Genomic DNA, 22,798 nt, shown 5'->3' with positions numbered 1-22,798 from the left:
TAAAACAGAGTTTTCAAAGACTCAACTCCAAGTACAAAGGAATCTGTAGATGTGCCCCACTCATAAAAAGCTCTCTGAATTTTCTTCGAATTTTGGTTCCGCTCACCTCCAAAGAGTCTCTAACCTGGCTGAAATAAAAACTGAGTCTTTTCAAAACATCAGTTTGAGGATTCTATGACCAGAATGCCTGAGGTAGCATGCTTCTGAGATGGAGCAGTACTATACAGCTGCCTAAGAAACGCTGCTGTACATGCTCCGCTGTAACCAAGTATTGGTCTCACTAACAATCTCTTCACTGTACAGAATTATAAACTGAAAGTCACAGGGTTTACTGATGTGTTAGGAACATAACATTCAAAACGCTAATAAGAGATGCATTTAAAAATGCAGCAACTTTGTACAACTTGGCATATATTAAATGATTAGGAAATACACTACAATAAACTCAGCACTTTATCTTGAAAAGACAAGAAATACGCCTGTCAAGGTAGGCTTCAGACGGTTACTCCCTGTGAGCGCAGGGAAGTGGCAGAAATTTATCTAAAGCAGAAGAGCAAGCGACAGTATTACTGCAGGTGAGTCTGGCTCACGATAAAGGAGTGAGCAGCAGTGGCAGCAAAGGGCCACAGGGCAGGCCGGGACTGTATTCCTAAACAACTTCCTGTGTGTGGTACCACTTGTGGATTCCACTAGTGCTTCCTCACCTTCCATTCAGAAGGAAAACACAATCAGTACTCAGCATGTTTCTTCATGTATCACTTGGGATATAATACATTCACATCAAATTTATATAAGAACTAACTCTATCTCCTAAAAATTACATAATATAAATTATATAGTATTATATAATTAGATATAAAATATATTATATACATGCTTGTATTATGTGGCTAATAAATTTTAACTCTAAAATTATCAAAACCCTTTTTCAATTTAGCATATGAGTACTGCTAATATGCCTATCTATTTTGCGTTCAAAAGTTAAGTCAGTATCCCCTTTCAAATAAACTGTTACTGAGAATTTCTTGTATCATAATAATGTGTAGAGAGAGCTGAATGTATTTGGACAGTTGTAGTTTTAATGAATAACAAAATACAAAGTAAAAATTATCTGCTGTACAGAGCAAGACAAAAGCAAAATGGCTACAGTAGCTGGACATACTGCTCAGTAGTTGAGAGTCAAGGGACTAAGCTGGCTAGCTAGAGAAGACACCCACATCCTGCTGTGGCCTCCACATGCCACGCTCTGGTGTGTACATCTGCACACACACTTATCTGTACGTCCATGCACAGACAACACACAAAAAGAACATCTGTAGGATGCAGATAAAATAGTACTAAGAGAAAATTTAGTACGGGTTGCTATGGGTGTGCTTGTTCTGTGATATGATCTGTGTTCTAAGGACAAACTAGAGAAAACAAGAGAAATGGTTCTTACCTTGGACACATTGCTGACATAATTCACTTGCACAGTACTTTCTTTATCAACTTGATTACAAAGGTTCTGGAGAGTATATGCATATTCTTTGTCGCTTTTTATTCTTAGAGCCATAAATTTCTTCACTGTCTCCAGCAACCGTAATTCCCAGTCTTGTAACTTTAGCACAGCTTCCTGTGAGTTCCTCAGGTCACTCCCAAATCCCATTTTGTAAGGCACTGCTTGTCCTCCACACTGCACACGTGAGCCTGCTAGTCAGCACATATCTGCGGGCACAGACGTTAAGTCTCAGTTAGAAGGAAATTCGTCCTCATATCAAAAGTATGGCCATAGTTTTAATTTAAGAGTTAAGAAAAAATGACAACTGAATGCCTTGTCCCAAAGGTCAGGAAGAAACTGAGGGTGTTCGCTGTAGTGATGGCTCTACACACTGGACTGGCACTGCAAAATAAAAGACGGTTAGCATAGGGACTGGAAAGATGGTCTAGTCCTTAGAGTGTACGCAGCTCTTCCAGAGGACCCAAGGTCAGTTCTCAGCCCTCATGAAGGGTGGCTCAAAACAGCCTGTACTCCAGCTTCTGGGGATCTCACCCCTGACGTCTCAGGCACGTGCATTTACATGTATATACACATACACAGTTATACACAGATTCACATAACTAAAATATAAAAATAATCAGATTAGGTAAGTAAGAAGTAAAGAGATTTCCATTTGCACATGACAACACTTCTCATATAGAAGACCCAAAAGAAGGCTTAATGCGGGTATCAGAGTGAGTCTGCAACGTAACCAAATACTACAAATGAAGAACAAACGCCCTCCATGGGTGCGATGCCAAACATCTGGCCCCCAGCTAATGATGCTATTTAGTAGATAGTGGAAACACTAGATGGCGAAGCCTAGCTAGGCAAAGTAGGTCAGCAGACCTTACTTTTCATAAAGGTCTCTCTGATTCCTGGCTTCCAAGGGGCAGCTTCTTCCGAGCTCCTCCTACCGAGCTCCTTCTCACCACAAGCTCAGATACAGAGTCAAAGGACCGTGGGAGGAACTAGATGAAACCATGAGCCAAAATCAGTCCTTCTTTCTTTAAGTTGTTTTCTTCACATATTTGGTCACAGCAACATAGTGTCAACACACACAGTGCATGGCCAATAATAAAAACTCAATTAAATATCTACATATCAACAACAACCAACCCAGAAATCAAATAAAATTCAATTAAATTCCATTTACAAAAACATTTTTAAAATTATAAAGAATAAGACACTCAGGAACAAATCTTTACTGAAAGAAAATTGTGTTCTTCAAATTAAGAAGCTGAAATTATAAACAAGCTCCTGAAAGACTCAGGTTCAAAGGTGGAAGAATTAAGGTTTAACAAAGCAAGACCCTCCAGTCTGATCTATACATTTGACATAATCTTTATTGAAAACATTTTGTAAGTGAAAGAAATTAAGATACAAAAAACACATATTGTATAATTCTATTGATATGACATATCTAAAAATAGGCCAATTGGATATATTAGATAGATCTGTGGTTGTCTAGGGCTAGTAAATTTGGAGAGAAATAGGGAAGGATACTTGAGATGCATTAGATTTCTTTCTGTGTTGGTGGAAATGTTCTAAAATTGATTATGGTAGCAGCACAGCTCTGAGTGGATTAAAAACAACTAAACTGCATGGTTCCATCAGGGAAATTCTTTAGCACATGAGCACTATGGTCTAGCTATGGTTTGATATATCCCTCAAGGCTGCATGTGCTGGGATTTACCTCCCAAGGAGAAGTAAAAAGAAGGTGGAAAGCTAATCCCACTGTGGTACTTAGCAGGAAGACCTCTGGGAGATGATCAGGACGAAGCAGGCCATTAGCATGCAGCTCATGGCTGAATCCTGGTAGCTTGAAAAGAGGAGACAACCCAGAAAGTCCTCTCTCTGCCTGCCTGTCTCTGTATCTCTCTCTCTCTCTCTCCCTCCCTCTCTCTCCCTCCCTCTCCCTTTCTCTTATCTCTCTTCTCTCTTCTCTCTTCTCTCTTCTCTCTTCTCTCTTCTCTCTTCTCTCTCTCTCTCTCTCTCTCTCTCTCTCTCTCTCTCTCTCTCTCTCTCCACACACACACACACACACACACACACACACACACACACACACACGCAGGCACTTGTGTGCCCGCACACACGTTTACCCCTTCAAATGGTCTGGACCACCTTGGGTCCCTGCCAGTAAGGCTATCCCTAGATTTGGCTCCTTGACCTTGGGCCTCCTGACCCTGAGCCCAAATAACCTTATCTCATTTATAAACTCACTCTGCCCATGTTACAATGTTACTGGTGACAGAGAATGGATGAGAACTCAAACAATAACTCAAGACAGTTATTTTAAAGTCACTAAGAACGTAACTTATGATCATGTACAGGCCAGCTATCATAAACTTCCTCGCGGTATTCTCCTTGTTTACTGTAAATCCTGAAAACTTCTGCAGAATTTATTTTGCCCTCTAGTTTCCTAAGCTTTCCAGCAGTGAATCTTTCAGACCAGGCAGCAGAAACGGGAACCGTGCTAGAGTCTCGTGCTCTGCAGCCGTGCCTCACATGTGCTAGGCAAGTGCTGTACACACACACACACACACACACACACACACACACACACACACACACACACACACACTGAATTACAGTCCAGACCACAGGACTCTGTTCCAGTGAACAGCACTGACATCATCTAAGCTATAGACAGAAAAGGGTCTCTCAACCTTCAGTTATTGTTCTCCAAGTAGAGAATAAATTACAATTGTTCCCCAACTGTATGAACTATAAAGTAACTAGGAAAGATATGAGTTGTAAAAAACACCTTGCTAAAATGTCCAAAGCAGCAACCAAGACTGAGCGGCCTTTAGCGGAGTCAGTGACTACGAAGGGAACACTTTATTCACCTGAGTGTTAAACACAATGATTTCAGGCTTCAGGTCCCAGACAGCAGCTTTAAAGCAATGAGTTTGGGGTTCAGCTCAGTGGTAGAGCATTTCCTAGTATGCAAAAGCCCATGCCTCGATCCCAAGGTAGCAGTAGAAAAGACGATCAGTTGTGGGCACAAACACTGGCAATGATTTGCTGTGATTGTTCTCATTGCTGCTGCTGCTATTTTTACCTGCAGCTGGTGGAAGCATACGTCTAACCCCATGTCCTGCCAAAGAATGAGGGATATTTTTGAGGGGAGAAATGCTAAAAATATTTTAATTTAATTTTCTAAAAAGCACTAAATCTAAGCTTGTGGTTCATTTTAGTCCTAATGTGGCATAAATACCATCTCTGCTTCCAAATGCATCTTGATAAGCATTTTTATTTTTTATTTCTGCTATCAGAAGCTTCAAAAAACTGCATAGCGCTCAAGAAAACAATGGGAAACAGAACCTGGCAGAATCTGGGAAATGTTCCAGCCTGTCCTAAGAGGCTTATGTTTATTAATATTCTAGGTCAGAATATAGACGTGCCTCTCTTTAGGAAAAAATGGAATAACAATGCCTTTTTAAAGTAAGGCAATTCTGTTGGGCTTCAGACCCAGGACAGAAGCTAAGGTGCCTTCTAAGCCAAGGCAGGCCTGACCTCCAGGTTCTCCCAGCATTCCCAAGTCCCTACCTGTTACAGAGCTGGGCTTCCAGAGCCTGACCTCTACCCTGAACCTTCTGGCCCAGGGAGGAGGGGAGGAGAGCGTCCCCAGCCCCAGAGGCTCTTCCCTACATTCTTTCCTCTTCTCCTTCCTTCCCCCCCACCCCCCACCTGCACAGCAAACATCCATCATAAATGCTGGGCACAGCACATGGATATTGCGTGATAACTGCATGCTTAGTGATTGTGTTCTCTGACTCAGTCGCTGTCGGTAACGTCTGTAGAGCATCCCTCATTCCTTCCCCATGTGTGCTCCCTGTGCTGCTCAGTAAATGCAGAAAAAAGATACAAGCATCAACTACAAACTGCAGACAGTTGGAAGGTTCAGGGAGAGGGGGAGGAATCAAACTCGGGGTCATGATGGGGTCAAATTCACATAAGGGGAACTACTGGACTTTCTATCCTGAAGGTGACGCCCCTTGGTGCCGCTAAGACTATCTTTGACGTGTCTGACTGATACGTAGAACCTCTCTGTACTCACAGGTCCCAGGATTCCTTCCTAATTCAGAGATGCCGGAACAGGCAAGATGGATCTAGCTTTTGGACAAAGTACAATCTAAGAAGCATCATGTCAGACAGACAGGTTTAAAAAGTCAGATCATAGCAGAGCAGAAATCCCACAGGAAGAAAGGCTATACACAGCGAGGAACTGCTGAGACTCAATGTGGGAAAATGGGAGTTAAAGCCTAGTCAAAGTTTACATGAAACCTCCTGTATCTCATGACTGAAATATAATATACAATGTGTATTTATCACATATAATATACACACACACACGCACATACATGCAATAACAATTAGTGAAAAAAAGAGGTCATAAATGTGAAGGAAAGCAGGGAAGAGTATATGAGAGGATTTGGAGGGAGAAATGCTGTAATCAAATTATAATCCCCAATATAAGAATAAAATGTAATTTATAATTATATCAATAAAAATTTCAATTTTTCAAAATGCCCAGACCTTGACATTAGGTATGGTGGTGCACCCCTATAATATTAGCACCCAAGATAGAGTTAGCATCAGGGCTAGACTATATAGTAAGGGTCTGTCTTTCAAAAGCAAATTTTAAAAACCCTCAAACCATATTTTATAATATTAGGGGGGGTCCCAAAATCATCCCTATTGTTCTAGAATAAAAGAATAGAAAATATTATATTATCAACTGCAGCTGAAAAGTACATGGGTGGGGGATGTATACAGTGCTGATTTGTAATATAATTATAGACACGCAGGTAAATACTCTTCTATATTCGCCATCCCCATCACTTAGAAAAGTGACTTGGACACAGTAGACAACAGAAATGTACAAAGTGAATTAACTGGTTGACAGTACACAGCACTGCACAAGCATCTCCAAAGACCAGCAATCTATACTTTGCCGATTACTTACTTTTCTCCATGTTGCAACCAAATGCCTGACAAAAGCGAGTTAAGATGGAAAGGTGTGCTCCAGCTCCCAGTTCAGAACATAGTCCACCTTGGTGGAAAAGGCAAGGCAGCAGGAACAGCTCCGTATGTTGTGCCAACCAGGAAGCAGAGCAGCAGGAGGGCCAGTGCACAGGTGGCTCCTGCCCAGCTCGTTTTGACTCAGTTCAGGACCTCATCCCATGCAGCAGTGCTGCTCACATTCACACCATGTCTTCCCTAATGCACATCTTACTGGAAACTCCCTCAAACACACCCAGAAGTGCTTCCAAAGGGAAGTCTAAGTCCAGTTAAGATTACAATCATGACTCCACCACACAGCAATAGTTGGCATTAATCTTATTAGTACTTATGTTAGGTTTTTGGTACTAATTTTACAATCACACCCTACAAGTTAAAATTCAAAGTCCTTTACCTGGTAATCAATACAATTTCCATATCCCATAACAGTCACACAATTTTAAAGACTTATGGTCTTAGTTGGGTTTTTTGGGGGGCGGGGCTGTTTGTTTGTTTGGGGGTTTTTTTCTTTTTTGTTTGGTTGGTTAGTTTTCTGTTTTTTTTTTTTCCAGACAGGGTTCTTCTGTGTAGTCTTGGCTGTCCTGGACTCGTCTTGTAGACCAGGCTAGCCTCAAACTCAGAGATCTACCTGCCTCTGCCTCCCCAAATGCTAGAATTATAGACGTACACCACCGCACCCTGCTGGTCCTAGTGAGTTTTAACTGTCAGTTTGATTCAGCCTAGCATCACATATAAAAGGCATCTGGAATGCAGCCTTCAAACAGCTTACAGTGAAGGAAAACAAGTTCACAGGTAATGACAATCAAAATGACTTATGCAAAAGTCACTCAGCAAACCTATATTGAGTACCTATTTGCCACATGTATTTGATTGACAAAAACACCAGGATAAATAAGATTACAGGCAAAGCAAGCCAGTAAGCCATGGCCTGCGCATCAGCTCCTGCCTCCAGGTTCCTGCCCTGCGTGAGTTCCTGTCCTGACTTTCCTCAATGATGAGCAGTGCTGTGGAAGTGGAAGCCAAATCAACCCTTTCCTCCCCCTAAACAAATAAATAAAAAATAAACACGATTACAGGCTTAAGGCATTAAGAAGCTCATAACCTACTAGAAATGAGAAACATGGAATTATAGTGGAATCCTACGGAATCTGTGCAAATGTATATAATTTTGAATTAAAATAGAAATGTGAGGTCTTGACTAAAGGAGAGGGGAGATGGATCTGGGAATTAGGTTTTTCTTTTTTCTTTCTTTCTTTCTTTTTTTTTTTTTTTTTTTTTTTTAAGATTTATTCTGCCCGCATGCCAGAAGAGGACACTAGATCTCATTATAGATGGTTGTGAGCCACCACGTGGTTGCTGGGAATTGAACTCAGCACCTTTAGGAAGAACAAACAGTGCTCTTAACCTCTGAGCCATCTCTCCAGCCCCCTAGGTTTTTCTTTTTTATAAAGACTATATTACCTGAAAAGGGTCAAGAATGGAAGGAATTTTTCTGAAGAGGAGCATAAAACTGGCTTTTCTGAGGCCGCTCTCTGCAGGCTGGGATCTGCACGGCCTATCCCTCTCACCCCCAGCAGATGTGTTTTCATCAGTCCCCACTCTGTTGGTGTGTGCCTCTGCTATTCCAAGTATAGAGACCAGCTGTTCTGACTCTTCTCTGATAGAATTAATCTCTTGAAAATCAGAAATTTGTTTGGCCTTAAATTGAAAACTACACTCTTTCATAACTGACCATGTCAGGTAAAGGTTAAAGAGCACGTAGATAGCTACAGATCTAGAATTTAGAGCATGTGAGGAGCAATAAAATGCCTCTTGATTCATCAATTAATTTTAACTCTACTTAGGCACATCAGCTAAGAGCTGTTGTTGCCTAGCAAATGTTATTTCTTGCTTTGTTCTATAGCCCAGAGAGTGGTTCATTCACTGATTCATCGAAGGAGTATTTATTAAATGTGAATAATACGCCAGGGCCTGAGTAAGGTCCTGAATGCACAGATAAAGAGTGTGCACCTTGCTCGCTCTGTGGTATAGCAGTAGCCTAGTAAGTACAAGGCAAGGTCTGATGCTCAGTCAGGGGGATGAGGGAAATCTGTTACAACCTCAGGGTCTAATCAGAGAAGTGAAAGTAGAAACATGTAGCCTAGAACTGGGTGGGGCAAAAGAAGGAAACACCTGACATATTTTAAAGCGACACAGAGCAGCCCCTCCCCTTGCTCAGATTCTCTTCTTGATCAAAACATGTATCTCTCATCTTTGAAAAACATGACTCAAAGGCTAGGGATGTGGCGCAGTCGCTACAGCACTTGTGCAGCACGCACAAAGCCCCAGTTCAACTGCCAGTGCCACACACCTGTGATCCCAGCACCTAGGGAGCAGAGATGGGAGGATCGGGGCTTTAAGGTCAGCCTTGACTACCCAGCAAATTCAAGGCCAGCCAAGGATAGCTGAGACCCTGTCTTGAAACCACGCCAAATAAAAAGGAGGATGCAATACTGCTTACAAGTCATCTGCAAATGCCTCCCAAAAGGCAGACTAATCACCCTTAGGGAAAATCAATAACATCTGTGAAGCCTCAAAGAGAACAGTGTCGGGTCCAGCCAGAGAGAAAAGGTACATAAGTCTTGTCTGTCTGTACCACACTCTGACTGCATCTACTGACTTGCCTTTTACATTTTAATCTACTTTTCACTTCAAATGGACATATGCCTAACTACTACTGCTTTATAATATTCAGTTCTAGACTCATATTAAATAGAAGCTATAACCAACACAAGAGTGAATAATAAGAGAGACTTAGAGTGACTTCTAATTTGATTTCAAATGCTAATACAGGAAATCAAATATAAATCCCCTAGCTTTCTTAATGCAATCAAATGAAAAACGTAACTTGGCTAATATACATTTAAATTTTGAATATTTTGAAGAGAAAAAATACTTGGACTTTTTTTTATCTCCTACAACCTCAGAGAAGTAGAAGCAAAAACAAATTCAAGTTTTAGATAGGTAACCTTCTAGAAACCAGATAATTCCCAAAAAGAAACATTAATTTATGTTTTTACACTTTAACCCATAAGTGAAAAAAAAAGATCATCAACAACAAAGAAAAAACAGCACAGCAGGAAATTACTTACTAGAAAAAAATAGAAAGCATAAGAACCAAATGGAATGCAGGAAACCTGACTGAATCCTAGATTTACAACTCCAAAGAAAAGCTATCAAGGTCAACTGGTAAGGCCTGAATACAGATTGTCACACAAAACATCACTGTGGTTTGAACATATACATCCTTCAGAATTTCCTATACTTGTCCCAAATGCAGAGGGTGGGTGGTTAGGAGGAGTTCTGAAAAACCGTCTTCTGGATATGACATAGCCATGGCACTGATGAGCTCACAGCACTGTGATTACCTACGTATAACCTGTACAAGATGAGGCCATCAACAGGGTATGACATAGCCATGGCACTGATGAGCTCACAGCACTGTGATTATCTACATAAGACCTATACAAGATAAAGCCAGTCAACAATCCATCATAGAAAGCAATGAGACATGGGAGGCAGTTGATGGTTCCTGGGAAAGAGAATATCATTCTCTTCAATAGTATATTCATTGTGAAGTTGCCAAAACACCAGAAAATAAGTCCTAATGCATGTGGGTAATACTAAATAAATTCAGCAGGTCACAGAAGCAGCCATGAAAATGGAAGGGGGGTGAGCAGGGGTGAGAGGAGTGTGAGAGAGAGTACACAAACACAACGAACACACAAGATGCAGAAGAGGACTTGTCAAAGAATAATACATTTTTTAAAAACATGGGAGAATATGTGAGGTTTTAATCATTTTATACACAAATAATTAAATTTGTTTGGCTTGGCAAATGCATAATAAAAATGTGGTATATATACACTATAGAATACTATTCAGCCAAAAATAAAACTGAAATCACGAACTTTCATATAGGAGAAGATACTACTGAGTGAGGTAACCCAGGCCCAGAAAGACAAATGTCACACATTCTCTCTCATCTGAGGCTTCTAGCTCCAAATTTTTAGATGTGAATACATATCCTGAAGTAACTGCAGAAACCAGTAAGGTAAATGGGGACCACTGCTGAGCTGGGGGTGGGGAAGCAATAGAGAAGGGAATAGCAATATACAAAGTAATCTGTTGGTGAAAATAGGAAACACAGGAAATGTGATTAGGAAGGGAGGAGGGAGACAAAAGGAGAAGAGGACAGTATAGTAACAGGAAGGATATTTAAGCATCATAAGGAAACATACTATAATGAGCCACCTAAATAAAACCTGTAATGTACATAAGTCTGTGTATAAATATACATATATAGTTTAAATAAAATTTTAGCATCTGGCCTGACAATATTCCCTCCAAGAGCTAAAGACCATCTAACAAAAGTCTCACTACCAGGCATGAGAAGTCCAGTTTTGAGTTGTTGGCCAGGGTTAGCTAAGAGACTCCAGAAATGCTACAGACTATTGCCATTGTCCTCAGTTGCCCCCAGAAGTAGAAGGGAAGTCACTATTACTGAAGACATCATATATTTCAAAGACAAAGCCCAGAGACTCCTGCCCTGGAACAGACCTGAAAGCCTTTTCCTTGAGGTCTAGTTTTCATGGTACCAGAAGGAGCCATGCAAGCTTCCAAGGGGGAAAGCAACCAACCCAGAGACAGTGTCTGTGAGCCACAACAACAACCAGTACGGCACACCAACCATGGGGTGCAGCAGTGTCATCACACATGCCTTGGTGATGGCCAACAGCTCTCTAGTCGGGCTTAGGATATGATAAACAATAAGGAAATCTGCCTGGTACTGGAAACCTAGCCAACTACCCAGGGCTAGTGAAGTCACAGATCTTAACCTACAAATGTCACTTTACTGAACCAGCACAATCCCTAACTACAGTCTAAATATTCATCCTTATACCCACATGTAAGTGTGGAGCCCATTACAGAAAACCACAACGAATCAAAGTGCAGAGCTGTAGAGCCCAGTCCCGGTGGATGCATCTACAGAACAAATGCTGCACCTAAGGCTCAGGGAGCATTGCGGAAGAGGGTGCAGAAAGACTGTAAGAGCCAGATGATCAGGAAGTTTGCTACGAGACTGTGTCTCCTAATACTGTCAAAAGCTACACACACAAAGTCTCACCAACCCATAGTTTCACCAACATGACTGCCCAAATGTAAGCTAAACAAGGACAACAATGGACATGCCAAAGTGGATGGGAAAAGCCCATAAAGCCTGAAACCTTCATAAAAAACTCCAGGCAACTAAGAATGCAGATAGCACAGGTATTGCTTCCTAGGGAGGAGCACACCCATCGGTTATCCAGTGCCAAATGGTCAGCCCTGAACACATACATGTAAGTCATTATACAGACTGAACACTGAAATGGAAGGTTCTGGTGTCTTTCTGTTGTGTCACCTGGTGTGTTTCTGAGAACTGCATTGTGAGAGGGCATGGGATGTTTTTCTGGAAAATGTCTTGGGAGAGGGCATGGGATATTTTGCTGGGCCAGAAGGTCAAACAGGGAAGTTCAGGCCTTATGTGGCTGACATACCCATAAATTTGTGGGGATGGGATCTTTTGCAATAATGGGGTATTCAATTTTATATTCCTGCAATTCCAGGGACAGCAAATGAGAAAATGACGGGGGTGATATAGTAGATGCTTCTGGGGAAAGTATTGCTATGGGTAATGGAGAACAATCACAAGCTGTGCCCATTGTTGAAACACAGGACATCATAGGGATCGAGTTTCCAAATGTATAAGAGACCAATGTTGACATACCAACAGCCTTGCCCCTAAAATGGTTATCAAACAGACTTGGTGGCAAGAGCAGTGACCCATAACAAAAGAAAAGCAGCAGGCACTTGAACAACTGGTAACAGAGCAGCTGGAGGCTCACCATATAGAAGAGTCCACCAGCCCATGGAAAGCCCCTGTGTTTGTTGTATAAAAGAACTCAGGAAAATTAAAGATGGTAACAGATTTAAGAGCAGTGAGTAGAGTAATTCAACCAATGGGTCTTTTACAGCCTGGACTTCCTTTACCTTCTTTGTTACCAAGATCATGTCCTAAAACAATAATTGATTGAAAGACTGCTTTTTCACAATACCCTTGCCTGAGCAGCATAGGGAAAGGTTTGCTTTCTCAGCACCTATTCTGAACAACAGTGGTCCAATAAAAAGATACCATTGTAGGGTACTTCCACAGGGAATGTTGTAGTCCAACTTTATGTCAGTCAATACTTTATGCAACAAGCTTTAAAATTATTCTAGCCAATTTCCTCAATCTATCTTTACCATTATATGGATGATATTCTGCTTGCTGATTCTGATGCAGATAGTTTAGAGAAAATGTTTAAGGAAACTCAAAGAATTCTGCCATGCATGGGGTTACAGGTTGCTCCAGAAAAAATACAAAGAGGAGATTTACTTTGTTATTTGGCTTATAAAATCAGTCAACAAAAAATTTGGCTACAAAAGGTACAGATCTGTAGGGACCAATTGCAAACTCTTAATGATTTTCAAAAATTAATAGGAGATATTAACAGGCTAAGGCCCACAATTGGATTAATTATTTATAAGTTAAGTAATTTGTTTCAGACATTACAAGGAGATTCAAATTTAAACAGCCTAAGATGTCTAACATCTGAAGCGGAAAGACAGTTAACTCTTGTAGAACAAAGACTACAAGATGCATATATAGATGGAATTGATCCTAAACTTGATTGTACTTTGGTCATTTTGCCTTCAACTCCTTCTCCTACTGGGCTCATTATACAAAGAGAAGACAGTATTATGGAATGGATTTTCTTAGCTCATAAACAAAGTAAAAAATTGAAGACATATGTAGAAAACATTTTTGAATTAATTATAAAAGGTAGAATGAGACTACATCAATTGTAGGGAACAGATGCGGGCAAAATTATACTACCTCTAATGCAGAGAGTATGTCATTATGGGCGATCACTAAAGATCGTCAAAGAGCCAAGTAGTACGGGCGATCACTAAAGACTGTCAAAGAGCCAAGTCGTAACTACTTGGGAGAAATTAATAACAAATATCTGCAAAGAAAACATATACAGTTTTTAAAAAGAACTAATTGTATTCTTCTACATATTGTAAAGAAAACAACAGTTCCAGAAGCAGCAACATTCTATGCTGATAGAAACAAGATGGGGATGGCAGGTTATAAGTCAGACAAAATAAACAAGGTGATCAAAAGTCCATATACCTGAGTTCAAAAATTAAAACTGTATTCAATCTTTATGGTATTATTAGATTTTCCCCAATCTCTTAATATTATTACCAATTTTTTATTTGCATAAAGAATTGTTTTGCATATAGAGATTCTAAATTTATTTCTGACAACTCAGAATTAACTTCGCTATTTATGTAACTGCAACAGGCCATCAGAAGTAGAAAGTGTCCATTATATATTACTTATATTCAGACTCATACAGGTTTGCCAGGTCCATTGGCCTCAAAATTTCATGAGAAACACCATGTAAATGCAAAAGGTTAAAAGAAAAAAAATTCTATCACTTGGCTACAGGATGGAGATATATATATCCTACAGGTTCTCTATACAACCAAACTCCATTACCTGCTAGAAATAACCCTAGGGGTGCCAAAAGAAATGGCATCTTGCAGATGGATGTATTTCATTTTGCAGAATCTGGAAAACAAAGGTACGTACACCATACCATTTACACACACTCAGGGTTTCAGTGGACAACTCCTTTAAGTTCTGAAGAGGCTGATTGTGTAATCACACACTTATTCGAAATAATGGCAACTATGGGGATATCTGCTCAAATTAAGACTGATAATGCTCTCACATATGTATCCAATAAGATGAAGCAATTCATTGCATATTATAAAAAGAAAGCATATTACTGGTATATCACACAATCCCATAGGACAAGCAGTTGTAGAAAAGAGCCAATCATACCATAAAAGAGATGTTTATTAAAGAAAGAGTAAAATCCTCCAAGGTCAGATTAAATAATGCTTTGTTAATTTTAAATTTTCTTAATGCTGGTGAAAACAGAACAGCAGCTGCTGAGAGACACTGGTTTATTAAAAACAAAAAACAAAAAGCTGAGGAACTAGGCTAAACAATATTCTATAAATATGTGTTGAATGGAAAGACATTCAATAGTTTTAAGATGAGGACAATGTTTTGTTTATGTAACTACAGGCAATGAAAAAATATAGTTACCGGCAGGCGGTGGTGGCACATGCCTTTAATCCCAGCACTTGGGAGGCAGAGGCAGGCGGACTGCTGTGAGTTTGAAGCCAGCCTGGTCTTCAAAGAAAGTCCAGGACAGCCAAGGCTACTCAGAGAAACTGTCTCAAAAAACCGAAATAAATAAATAAAATGTGAGGTAGGGCCAGGTGTAGTGGCGGACACCTTTAATCCCAGCACTTGAGAGGCAGAGGCAGGTGGATCTCTGTAAGTTCCACATCAGCCTGGTCTACAGAGTGAGTACAGGACAGCCAAGCCTACACAGAGTAACTCTGTCTCAAAATTCCAATAAATAAACAAACAAACAAACAAATTAAATGTCATGCAAAGTTCTAATTTTTTGGTTCTCAATCTTTTTCCCCCTTTGGTTTTTTGAGACAGGGTCTCTCTGTGTCGCATTAGATGCATTTGCTTTGTAGACCAGGCTGGCCTTGAACTCACAGCGATCTGCCTGCCTCTGCCTCCCGAATGCTGGGATTAAAGGTGTGCACCACCACGCCCGGCCTCAGTAATTTTTATTATGTGTAGATTGTTAATGTTAGAGAAAAAGACAATTTTTTAAAAATAGAAAGGGGGCTATGAAGTAGAAGTTTCTGCTTTCTCTGAAGACTTGGTTGTGTCACATGATGTTTTGCTGGGCGCTGTCTTATGAGACGGTGTGTGATGTTTCTCTGGAAGATGTCTTGGGAGAGGACGTGGGATGTTTTGCTGGGAGCAGACACGTGAGAGGGCATGTGATGTCTGGAAGGAGTATAAATAAGGGGCAGTAGGAAGCCACTTTCATATTGCTACACCTCCCGCAATGCTTCGCTGGTCTTCACTTTGCAGAGTAACATTCCAGAAAACTTCTCATGGTTTTCAACTGATTCTGGCCACTTCTGAAGCCTCATGTCAATCCACCGGAGCCTGGATGTTTCTGCTGGACCATGCCACCTCTACAGATTCATGTTGCTGTTTGGCTATTGGATTGGACTGCTGGTGTCCTGATGACAAAGAGTGGAATTGGCCTAAGGAACTACATCTGAACAGGCCCACAATCCCTTTGTCCTATTAACATTCTTTCTTTCTTGGGTTAGAAGTGAAGTTGAACTGTTTAAGAACCCTAAATAAAGCCGGTTTTGAAAAATCTAAGCCTATAAAGCATAGTATGTGTGTGTGTGTGTGTGTGTGTGTGTGTGTGTGTGTGTATGTAACAACAATCATCATTTACATGTATGTTTTACACACACACACACACAGAGAGAGAGAGAGAGAGAGAGAGAGAGAGAGAGAGAGAGAGAGAGAGAGAGCGCTCTTGGTTATTGAAAACCAAAACAAAACATATTGATGTTTAACCTCCAAAGTGATACAGGAGGAGGTGAGGGTTCCCGTCACACTGGCATTCCTAATGCTGACTAAAAACAGGTGTCAGGACAGCCAACCCATCTCCATCCCTTCTGCAGTGTGAATACATTCAAATAGAGCCATATATGAGGAAGCAACCACCACGCCTGCCAGCACACCTTGATCTAGCATTTATAAACCTCCAGATGTGAGTAATAAACTTTTGTTACTTATAAACTGGCTAGTATGAAGTGTTATATTATAGCATCACAAATGGGTTAAGATAAACATAATGTTAACTTTTTTATATGACCTCAATATTATGATTATTTGGGAAAACTATCCTTATTGCAGAATCTGGATGCTAAAATGTTTGTTTGTTTGTTTTTCGAGACAGAGTTTCTCTGTGTAGCCTTGGCTGTCCTAGACTCACTTTGTAGACCATGCTGGCTTAATTATGATGCTTTTTTTTCTCTCTTTTGTTCTTTTGGTTGGTTCGTTGGTTGGTTTAGTTTGGTTTGGTTTGGTTTTGGTTTTGCCTGTCTCCGATTCCTGAGTGCTGGGATCAAAGGCATGTGCCACCATGCCTGCCTTTAGTTATGATGTCTTAACATGGTTTCAAACTAGGTAAACATGGAAAGAATGAAAACACAGGCAAATGCTGGAGTGAGTGTAGATGGCAAGCCATGTACCCTCATTCACGGTCCCTTATCTTCAGCTTTTCTGTAGCAAGACACACTGCCGAAATGAAGCCCTGGAGCAGAAGACAGAATAGTTTGAGAAACCCAGTATTACTGAGGCCTGAGGAATAAAACCAGATCAGTCTTCAGAATCCTGAGAACCAGCTGCAAGACCCTGGGCAGACCACAGAATCACTGAAGGAAAGGAAGTGGGTGAGTGCCAAAGGTACAAGTCAGCTACTAGGTCCCAATTTCTACCATAATATCTCAGTCTTACAATTCAAAGATAACCAAAAGGCCAGAGAGATGGCCCTGGGGTTTAGACAGCTGGCTGCTCCTTCAGAGGACCTAAGTATGGTCCTCATGCATTCTGGACAGCTCACAGCCACCTGTTATTCCAGTACTCGCATGTGTCTGTGTGTGTGTGTGTGTGTGTGTGTGTGTGTGTGTGTGTGCGTGTGTGCACAAAACAGATTCATTTTAATAACTACTAATTTTCCATTTTTACCTCAAGTATCAGTCCTAAACCACAGAATATAAATCACTCTAAGGAGAGAACCTCCCGTTGATTCCCTGCACCCACGTGACCTCCCACAACTGTCTGTAACTCCAGTCTCAACGGATCCTCCAGGAACTGCATATATGTGGTATACAGACACACACACAGGCAGAACACCCACGCATATAAAATAAAAACTATTAAATGCTCTGATGAAACCATACAACCAAACTTATAATAAATGGATCTCCCTTGAGTCTACACAGCCTAGATAGATTCAAGTAAGTTTAATTGTGTGTGTGTGTGTGTGCGTGTGTGTGTGTGTGTGTGTGTGTGTGTGTGTGTGTGTGCGTGTGTGTGTGTGTGATTTTACATGATACTGGAATATCTTCAAACTAAAATATTTTTTAAATTACTCCTAAGAACACTGGGGAACACCCTGGAAAGATTTTATACTGGTGGAAAGAACAATTTCTTTTTCTAAGACAGAGCAAGGTAGAGACATTTAGCAGCTTAAAAGTAGAGACAGTTACTTTCACTGCCAGACAGTTGCTGGAGTCCTCTGAAATTAAAGCCAAAAGTAAATGTCACCCGGGGCTTTAAAGACTCCTAGAGAAACTGGTGGCTCACTCTTAGGTGACAACGGCTGGCTATTAGGTGAGGGTGGGCTATCTCAGGCAAAGAGAAAGCAGACTTTTCTAAGGTAAGGAGCTGTCTAAAAAGCCTGACAGCCACAAAGGCAAGACAGAGGCATTTGAGGTGGTTTTCTTCTTCTTTCTCTTTTCTTTTCTTCCAACAGTGTCCACAGGACTTTGAGTTTCTTGGGTGTAAAAGGGAAGAAAATATATTCAAGGATGAATAGTTGTTTGTTTGTTTATTTGAATTTAAGTACCTGTTAAATATCCCAAGGCAGAACACAGGAAAAATAACTATAGGACTAGCTATTATACAAAAATGGACTTAACAAATGTTAGAAATAAAAGACAGGGGGAGGAGACAAACAGATAGACAGACAGACAGACAGACAGATAGACAAGTTCTCGCTATGTGGCCTTGGCTGGCCTGGAACACTATATAGACCAAGCTGTCCTCAAACTCAAAGAGATCCACCTGCCTCTGTCTCCTACGTGCTTGGATTAAAGTTTTACCCCACTATGTCCAACAAATTTTTAATATATACTAGTTACTGCTTTGTTAAAGCTTTTAACCAACAATTAGTTTTATATGCCTTTTAATTAATTATGAATTTAATTGTACATCACTTCAGAGTCTTTCTGGAAACACAGAACAAAGAAAAACATGTTGAGTTTGGTACCAAGCATTTGAAAATATAGGACTGGTGGGCACATAGGTTAATGAGGTCATATGGGGATTGGGATTCTGCCATTCAAAACTATTAGCTGAAAATCCAATCAGACCACAAGCTTCATATGCAAAATGGGTTAAGATAAATGACAAGCAAAAATAAATTACACATAAAACGGCAGTAGCCTTCTGAATTATATAATCTAGTATAACGAGCATCACAATGTTAACAAAACTATTATAGGTTCAGGGGCCAAACCAAAAAGCAAAGGTTTTAGTAATTTACTAAGAATAGTAAAGGGGTCCTACCTTACTACTATCATTGCTGGCCAAGTCTTAGCTAAAGTAGCAGGTCCATGGTGGGGACTTACACATTGGGGATGAGGAAGACACTTGACAAAGTGTGCAGTGAAGTCTCAGGAGTGATCACAGGTCTAGCCAAAAGAACTGGGCTGTAAGAAGAAATTGAAGGAGTCAGAGCTACTCACCCAGAGGAAAGAGAAAGAATATATATGTGTAAAGTACACTGAAGCTATTACTGGAAACTAACTGCCACAGGGGGCTAGAGAGATGGCTCAGAGGTTAAGAGCACTGGCTGCTCTTCCAGAGGTCCTGAGTTCAATTCTCACCAACCACATGGTGGCTCACAACCATCAATTATGATATCTGGCACCCTCTCTGGTATACAGGCATACATGCAGGAGGAACACTGCATACATAATACATAAATAAGTCTTTTAAAAAGAAGAAATTGGGCTGGAGAGATGACTCAAAGGTTAAGAGCACTTGCTGTTCTCCCAAAGGTCCTGCGTTCAATTCCCAGCTACCACATGGTGGTTCACAACCAACTATAACGAGATCTAGTGCCCCCTTCTGGCCTTCAGTTGTTACTTGCAGGAGAACATTGTATACTAATAAATAAATAAATAAATAAATCTTTAAAAAAAATAAGAAGAAGAAATTAACTGCCACAGTTTTTCACCTTCACTAAATAAAATACTACACTGACCTAACTTTGGCTGTGCACTGTTTTTTCCCTACTCTCTCTCCACAGTTGTCCCAATGCTTGCCTCTTTCTTTCCCACCCAATTTGAAGAGCCAACTCATGTTTTTCTCCATTTTCAACGCATAAAGCTAACTTCAAGCTGGAAGCACAGCAGAAGCAGGCACTACATTATTTTAAAATGTTACCTGTGGGTGAGGAATCTCAGCAGGCCCCACTCCTAGGCAAGGAACCACATGCCCCTAGCACCTGCTGGAGGAGACCGACTTCCCTGGGAGTGAGTACCCTAACTGTTATCCAATACCAAATGCTCAGCCCTGAAATCAGATGCATACAAGCAACAGCAGCAAACCAAGCAGGTTGTATTTATATGTGCATGCATAAATTATATGTATTTGATTGTACATATACATACATACAAAATCAAATATAATCAAGGAAACACAGGCCATGAATTGAGAGAGAGTAAGGGGGTAGAGGGACACAGGACGGGGTGAAAGGGAAGGGGGCAAAATGATGTAATTATATTTTAACTACAAAAACTAAGGGGGAGTCTCAAGAAGTAATTAGGTATGTAAAGGATGACAGAGGGTTTAGAAAGATTTTCCCAAAAAGACTTAGTTTCTGTCTCAAAAGCTTCAGTTTGCCTATATACTCCTTGATTAGGCTGGTTTCCTTGCAATTCTTGAAAGTGGAGACTGTTTTACGAGGTCTCTTGGTCACAGGTTCTCTTCTTTATCACTGATATCCATACAGCGGCCCCCATCAATTCACAGAGATTAGTCCTGGCACCCTGCAGATGCTCGGTCCTTTATATATAACATCATGAGCAGGCTCAACAGGTAACAGCCGTGCAGCACATGCCTGCCGACAGGAGATCAGACCTCCAGGACTCACATCAAGCCTAAGATAAATTGGTAGGCAGATAGCAGAGCTACAGCGAAGCTGCAGAGTCAGCTAGGCTGGAGCACCCAGTGCAGCTTGGCAGACACAAGAGAGGCCCTGCCTCAAACCAAACATTAAAAAAAAGCAAAAACCAACTCTCCACATACACCCCACCACACATACACATAAAAATAACTTTAAATTAAAAAAGAAAAACATGCAGCCAGGTGTGGTGGCACACGCCTTTAATCCCAGCACTCGGGAGGCAGAGACAGGTGGATCGCTGAGTTCGAGGCCAGCCTGGTCTACAAAGCAAGTCCAGAACAGCCAAGGCTACATAGAGAAATCCTGTCTCGAAAAACAAAACAAAACAAAACAAACAAACGAACAAAACACGCACACCAAGTGGCACAGTATTGCATAAAAACTGCCCACATCATCCTACACTTTAAACCATGTCTAGGTAACTAATACTACCTACTATAATGGAAATGCTATATATCAGTTGTTGTACAGTATTTTGGGGGAATAAGGACAAGAAAAGAGCAAGTTTGTGCATGTGCAATACAAACACAATTTTTATATACATTTTTGAGCAATGATTGAGTGAATCCTCGAACATCTATACAAATACCAAGGGCCATATGTGTAGTTTACAATGTTGTAACTTTATTTTTTGCAACATAGAAACCTTCTGTTCTAGCCCTGGCTTCTTGGTCTATAATCCTCTATCCTCTCTTCTCCCCACCACACCCCTCCCCACAAGTGTAGTGTGTGTGTGTGTGTGTGTGTGTGTGTGTGTGTGTGTGTGTGTGTTCATTTGTCTGTAGCATGCGTGTGAAAGCCAGAGGACAAATCTGTGGACCTGGTTCTCTCCTTCCACGCCCACATGGGTTTGTGGGTTAAACTCTGCTCACGGGGCCTGCACAGCAAGTGCCTCTACCCTGCCTCCCACCCCACTGCTGTGCTTGCCCATGCTGTGTTCTGTCATTACCCTTGACTTTCATAAGAACACAAAGGCATTTCACACACTCTACCAGAAGTGTCTGCCTCCTTCCAGTCAGGAAACAGAGCGGTTTTATCAGTCATCTTCTCCAAGTCTTCCACTCCTCCAATGCTCCACCCATTTCCAAAGATACCTTCATTGCCTCCAAACATTTCATTTTAGAGTTGGCATGGTTGGTGCTGACATGATTGGAAATCTAACCTCCATGTTGTATAAATGTCACTGAATCCCCTTCTTCCACTGAACTGTAACTTAGGGAAGAGTTTCTACCGTAATATTGTTAATGTCCTCTGCACCACACCTAAGACACAGCAGCCACCCAACAAGTGTGACTGAGTGAGTGACAACATAAGGTGAATTAGTTATTAGTACATAGTGGTGTAAAGTTAGGCCTTTAAATGAGTTCTTGTTGATGGTAAAATGTGCAACTTAAAATATTTAAATATGAATTTTGTAATCATTGCTTCTTTATATGCTTTCAGAAAGCATACCTTAGGCTATAGTAATATAGTATTCAATTTTATATACACTATATAGCAATGGTGGAGGTCAGAGGACACCTTGTAGAAGCAGGTACTCTTCTCCCAGCATCGAGACTCCTGGGACTGAATCAGGCTTGCTGGCAAACACTCCCACCAGCTGCACCAGCTCACTGGCTCCTATTTTTAAAGTTCTATTTCCTTTAGATTTTTTTTTAAGGCAAGGTGCCACTATGTAACCACAGCTGGCCTGGAACTCACTATGTAGACCAGGCTGGCCTCAAACACACAGATCTGTCTGCCTCTGAGATCCACATGCCTCTGCCTCCTGAAGTGTGTGCTACCAGGTCCTGTGTATATTTGTTTTCATTTATGTGTATGTCATGTGTATACCACATATGTACAAGTCCCCATGGAGGCCAGAAAAGGCATCAGATACTTGGGACAGAGTTACAGGTAGTATAAGTTGCCTAGCATTGCTACTGGGAACCAAACTCAGGTATTCTGGAAGAACAGCAAGTATTTCTAACCTCCAGCATTCCTGTTTGTAATATTGCTAAGGAATAAAATGTAAGTGTGCACCAATGTACACATTGTATAAATAATTAGTTCCTTTCCAAATATACCCCCAAATCACTTGGTTATCCATTTAATTCTTAATGTTTAAATTTTTCACTTTGTCAATACAGATAACTAAGATTGTTGTGGTTTTTGTTTTGGTTTTTCTGGCTTTTCGACACAGGGTTTCTCTGTGTAGCCTTGGCTGTCCTGGACTCACTTTGTAGACCAGGCTGGC

General features: G+C 40.8%; 1 protein-coding gene and 1 long non-coding RNA gene across 12 annotated transcripts in view; one reads left to right on the top strand and one right to left on the bottom strand.

Annotated features, from left to right (window-relative positions):
- LOC311595434 overlaps window positions 1-15,802 on the top strand; it is a 54,463-nt gene extending 38,661 nt beyond the window's left edge. Inside the window, exon 3 of the long non-coding RNA XR_014778443.1 lies at window positions 15,651-15,802. This is a non-coding gene — a long non-coding RNA (uncharacterized lncRNA). The remainder of the gene's footprint in view (window positions 1-15,650) is intronic.
- The window catches only part of FER (FER tyrosine kinase), a 298,017-nt gene that overhangs the window by 233,636 nt on the left and 41,583 nt on the right, over window positions 1-22,798 (bottom strand). For 6 of the 11 annotated variants that reach the window (XR_014778440.1, XR_014778441.1, XR_014778442.1 and 3 more), the window contains exons 2-3: window positions 18,939-19,081; window positions 1,439-1,704 (exon numbers count right to left, since the gene is read on the bottom strand). Coding sequence is in view for 8 of the 11 variants with exons in the window: in XM_084778105.1 (XP_084634231.1) it covers window positions 1,439-1,645 (207 nt within the window). In the remaining 3 variants the exon portion in view is untranslated. The remainder of the gene's footprint in view (window positions 1-1,438; window positions 1,705-18,938; window positions 19,082-22,798) is intronic. The other 5 variants (XM_084778109.1, XM_084778110.1, XM_084778106.1 and 2 more) reach the window with 2 other exon arrangements.

This window comes from Acomys minous, assembly GCF_964271855.1.
Source record: "Acomys minous genome assembly, chromosome: 4".
Classification (NCBI taxonomy): Eukaryota; Metazoa; Chordata; class Mammalia; order Rodentia; family Muridae; genus Acomys; species Acomys minous.
Note: the sequence above shows the minus strand (reverse complement) of the source record. Positions and strands in the feature narration are given on the sequence as shown.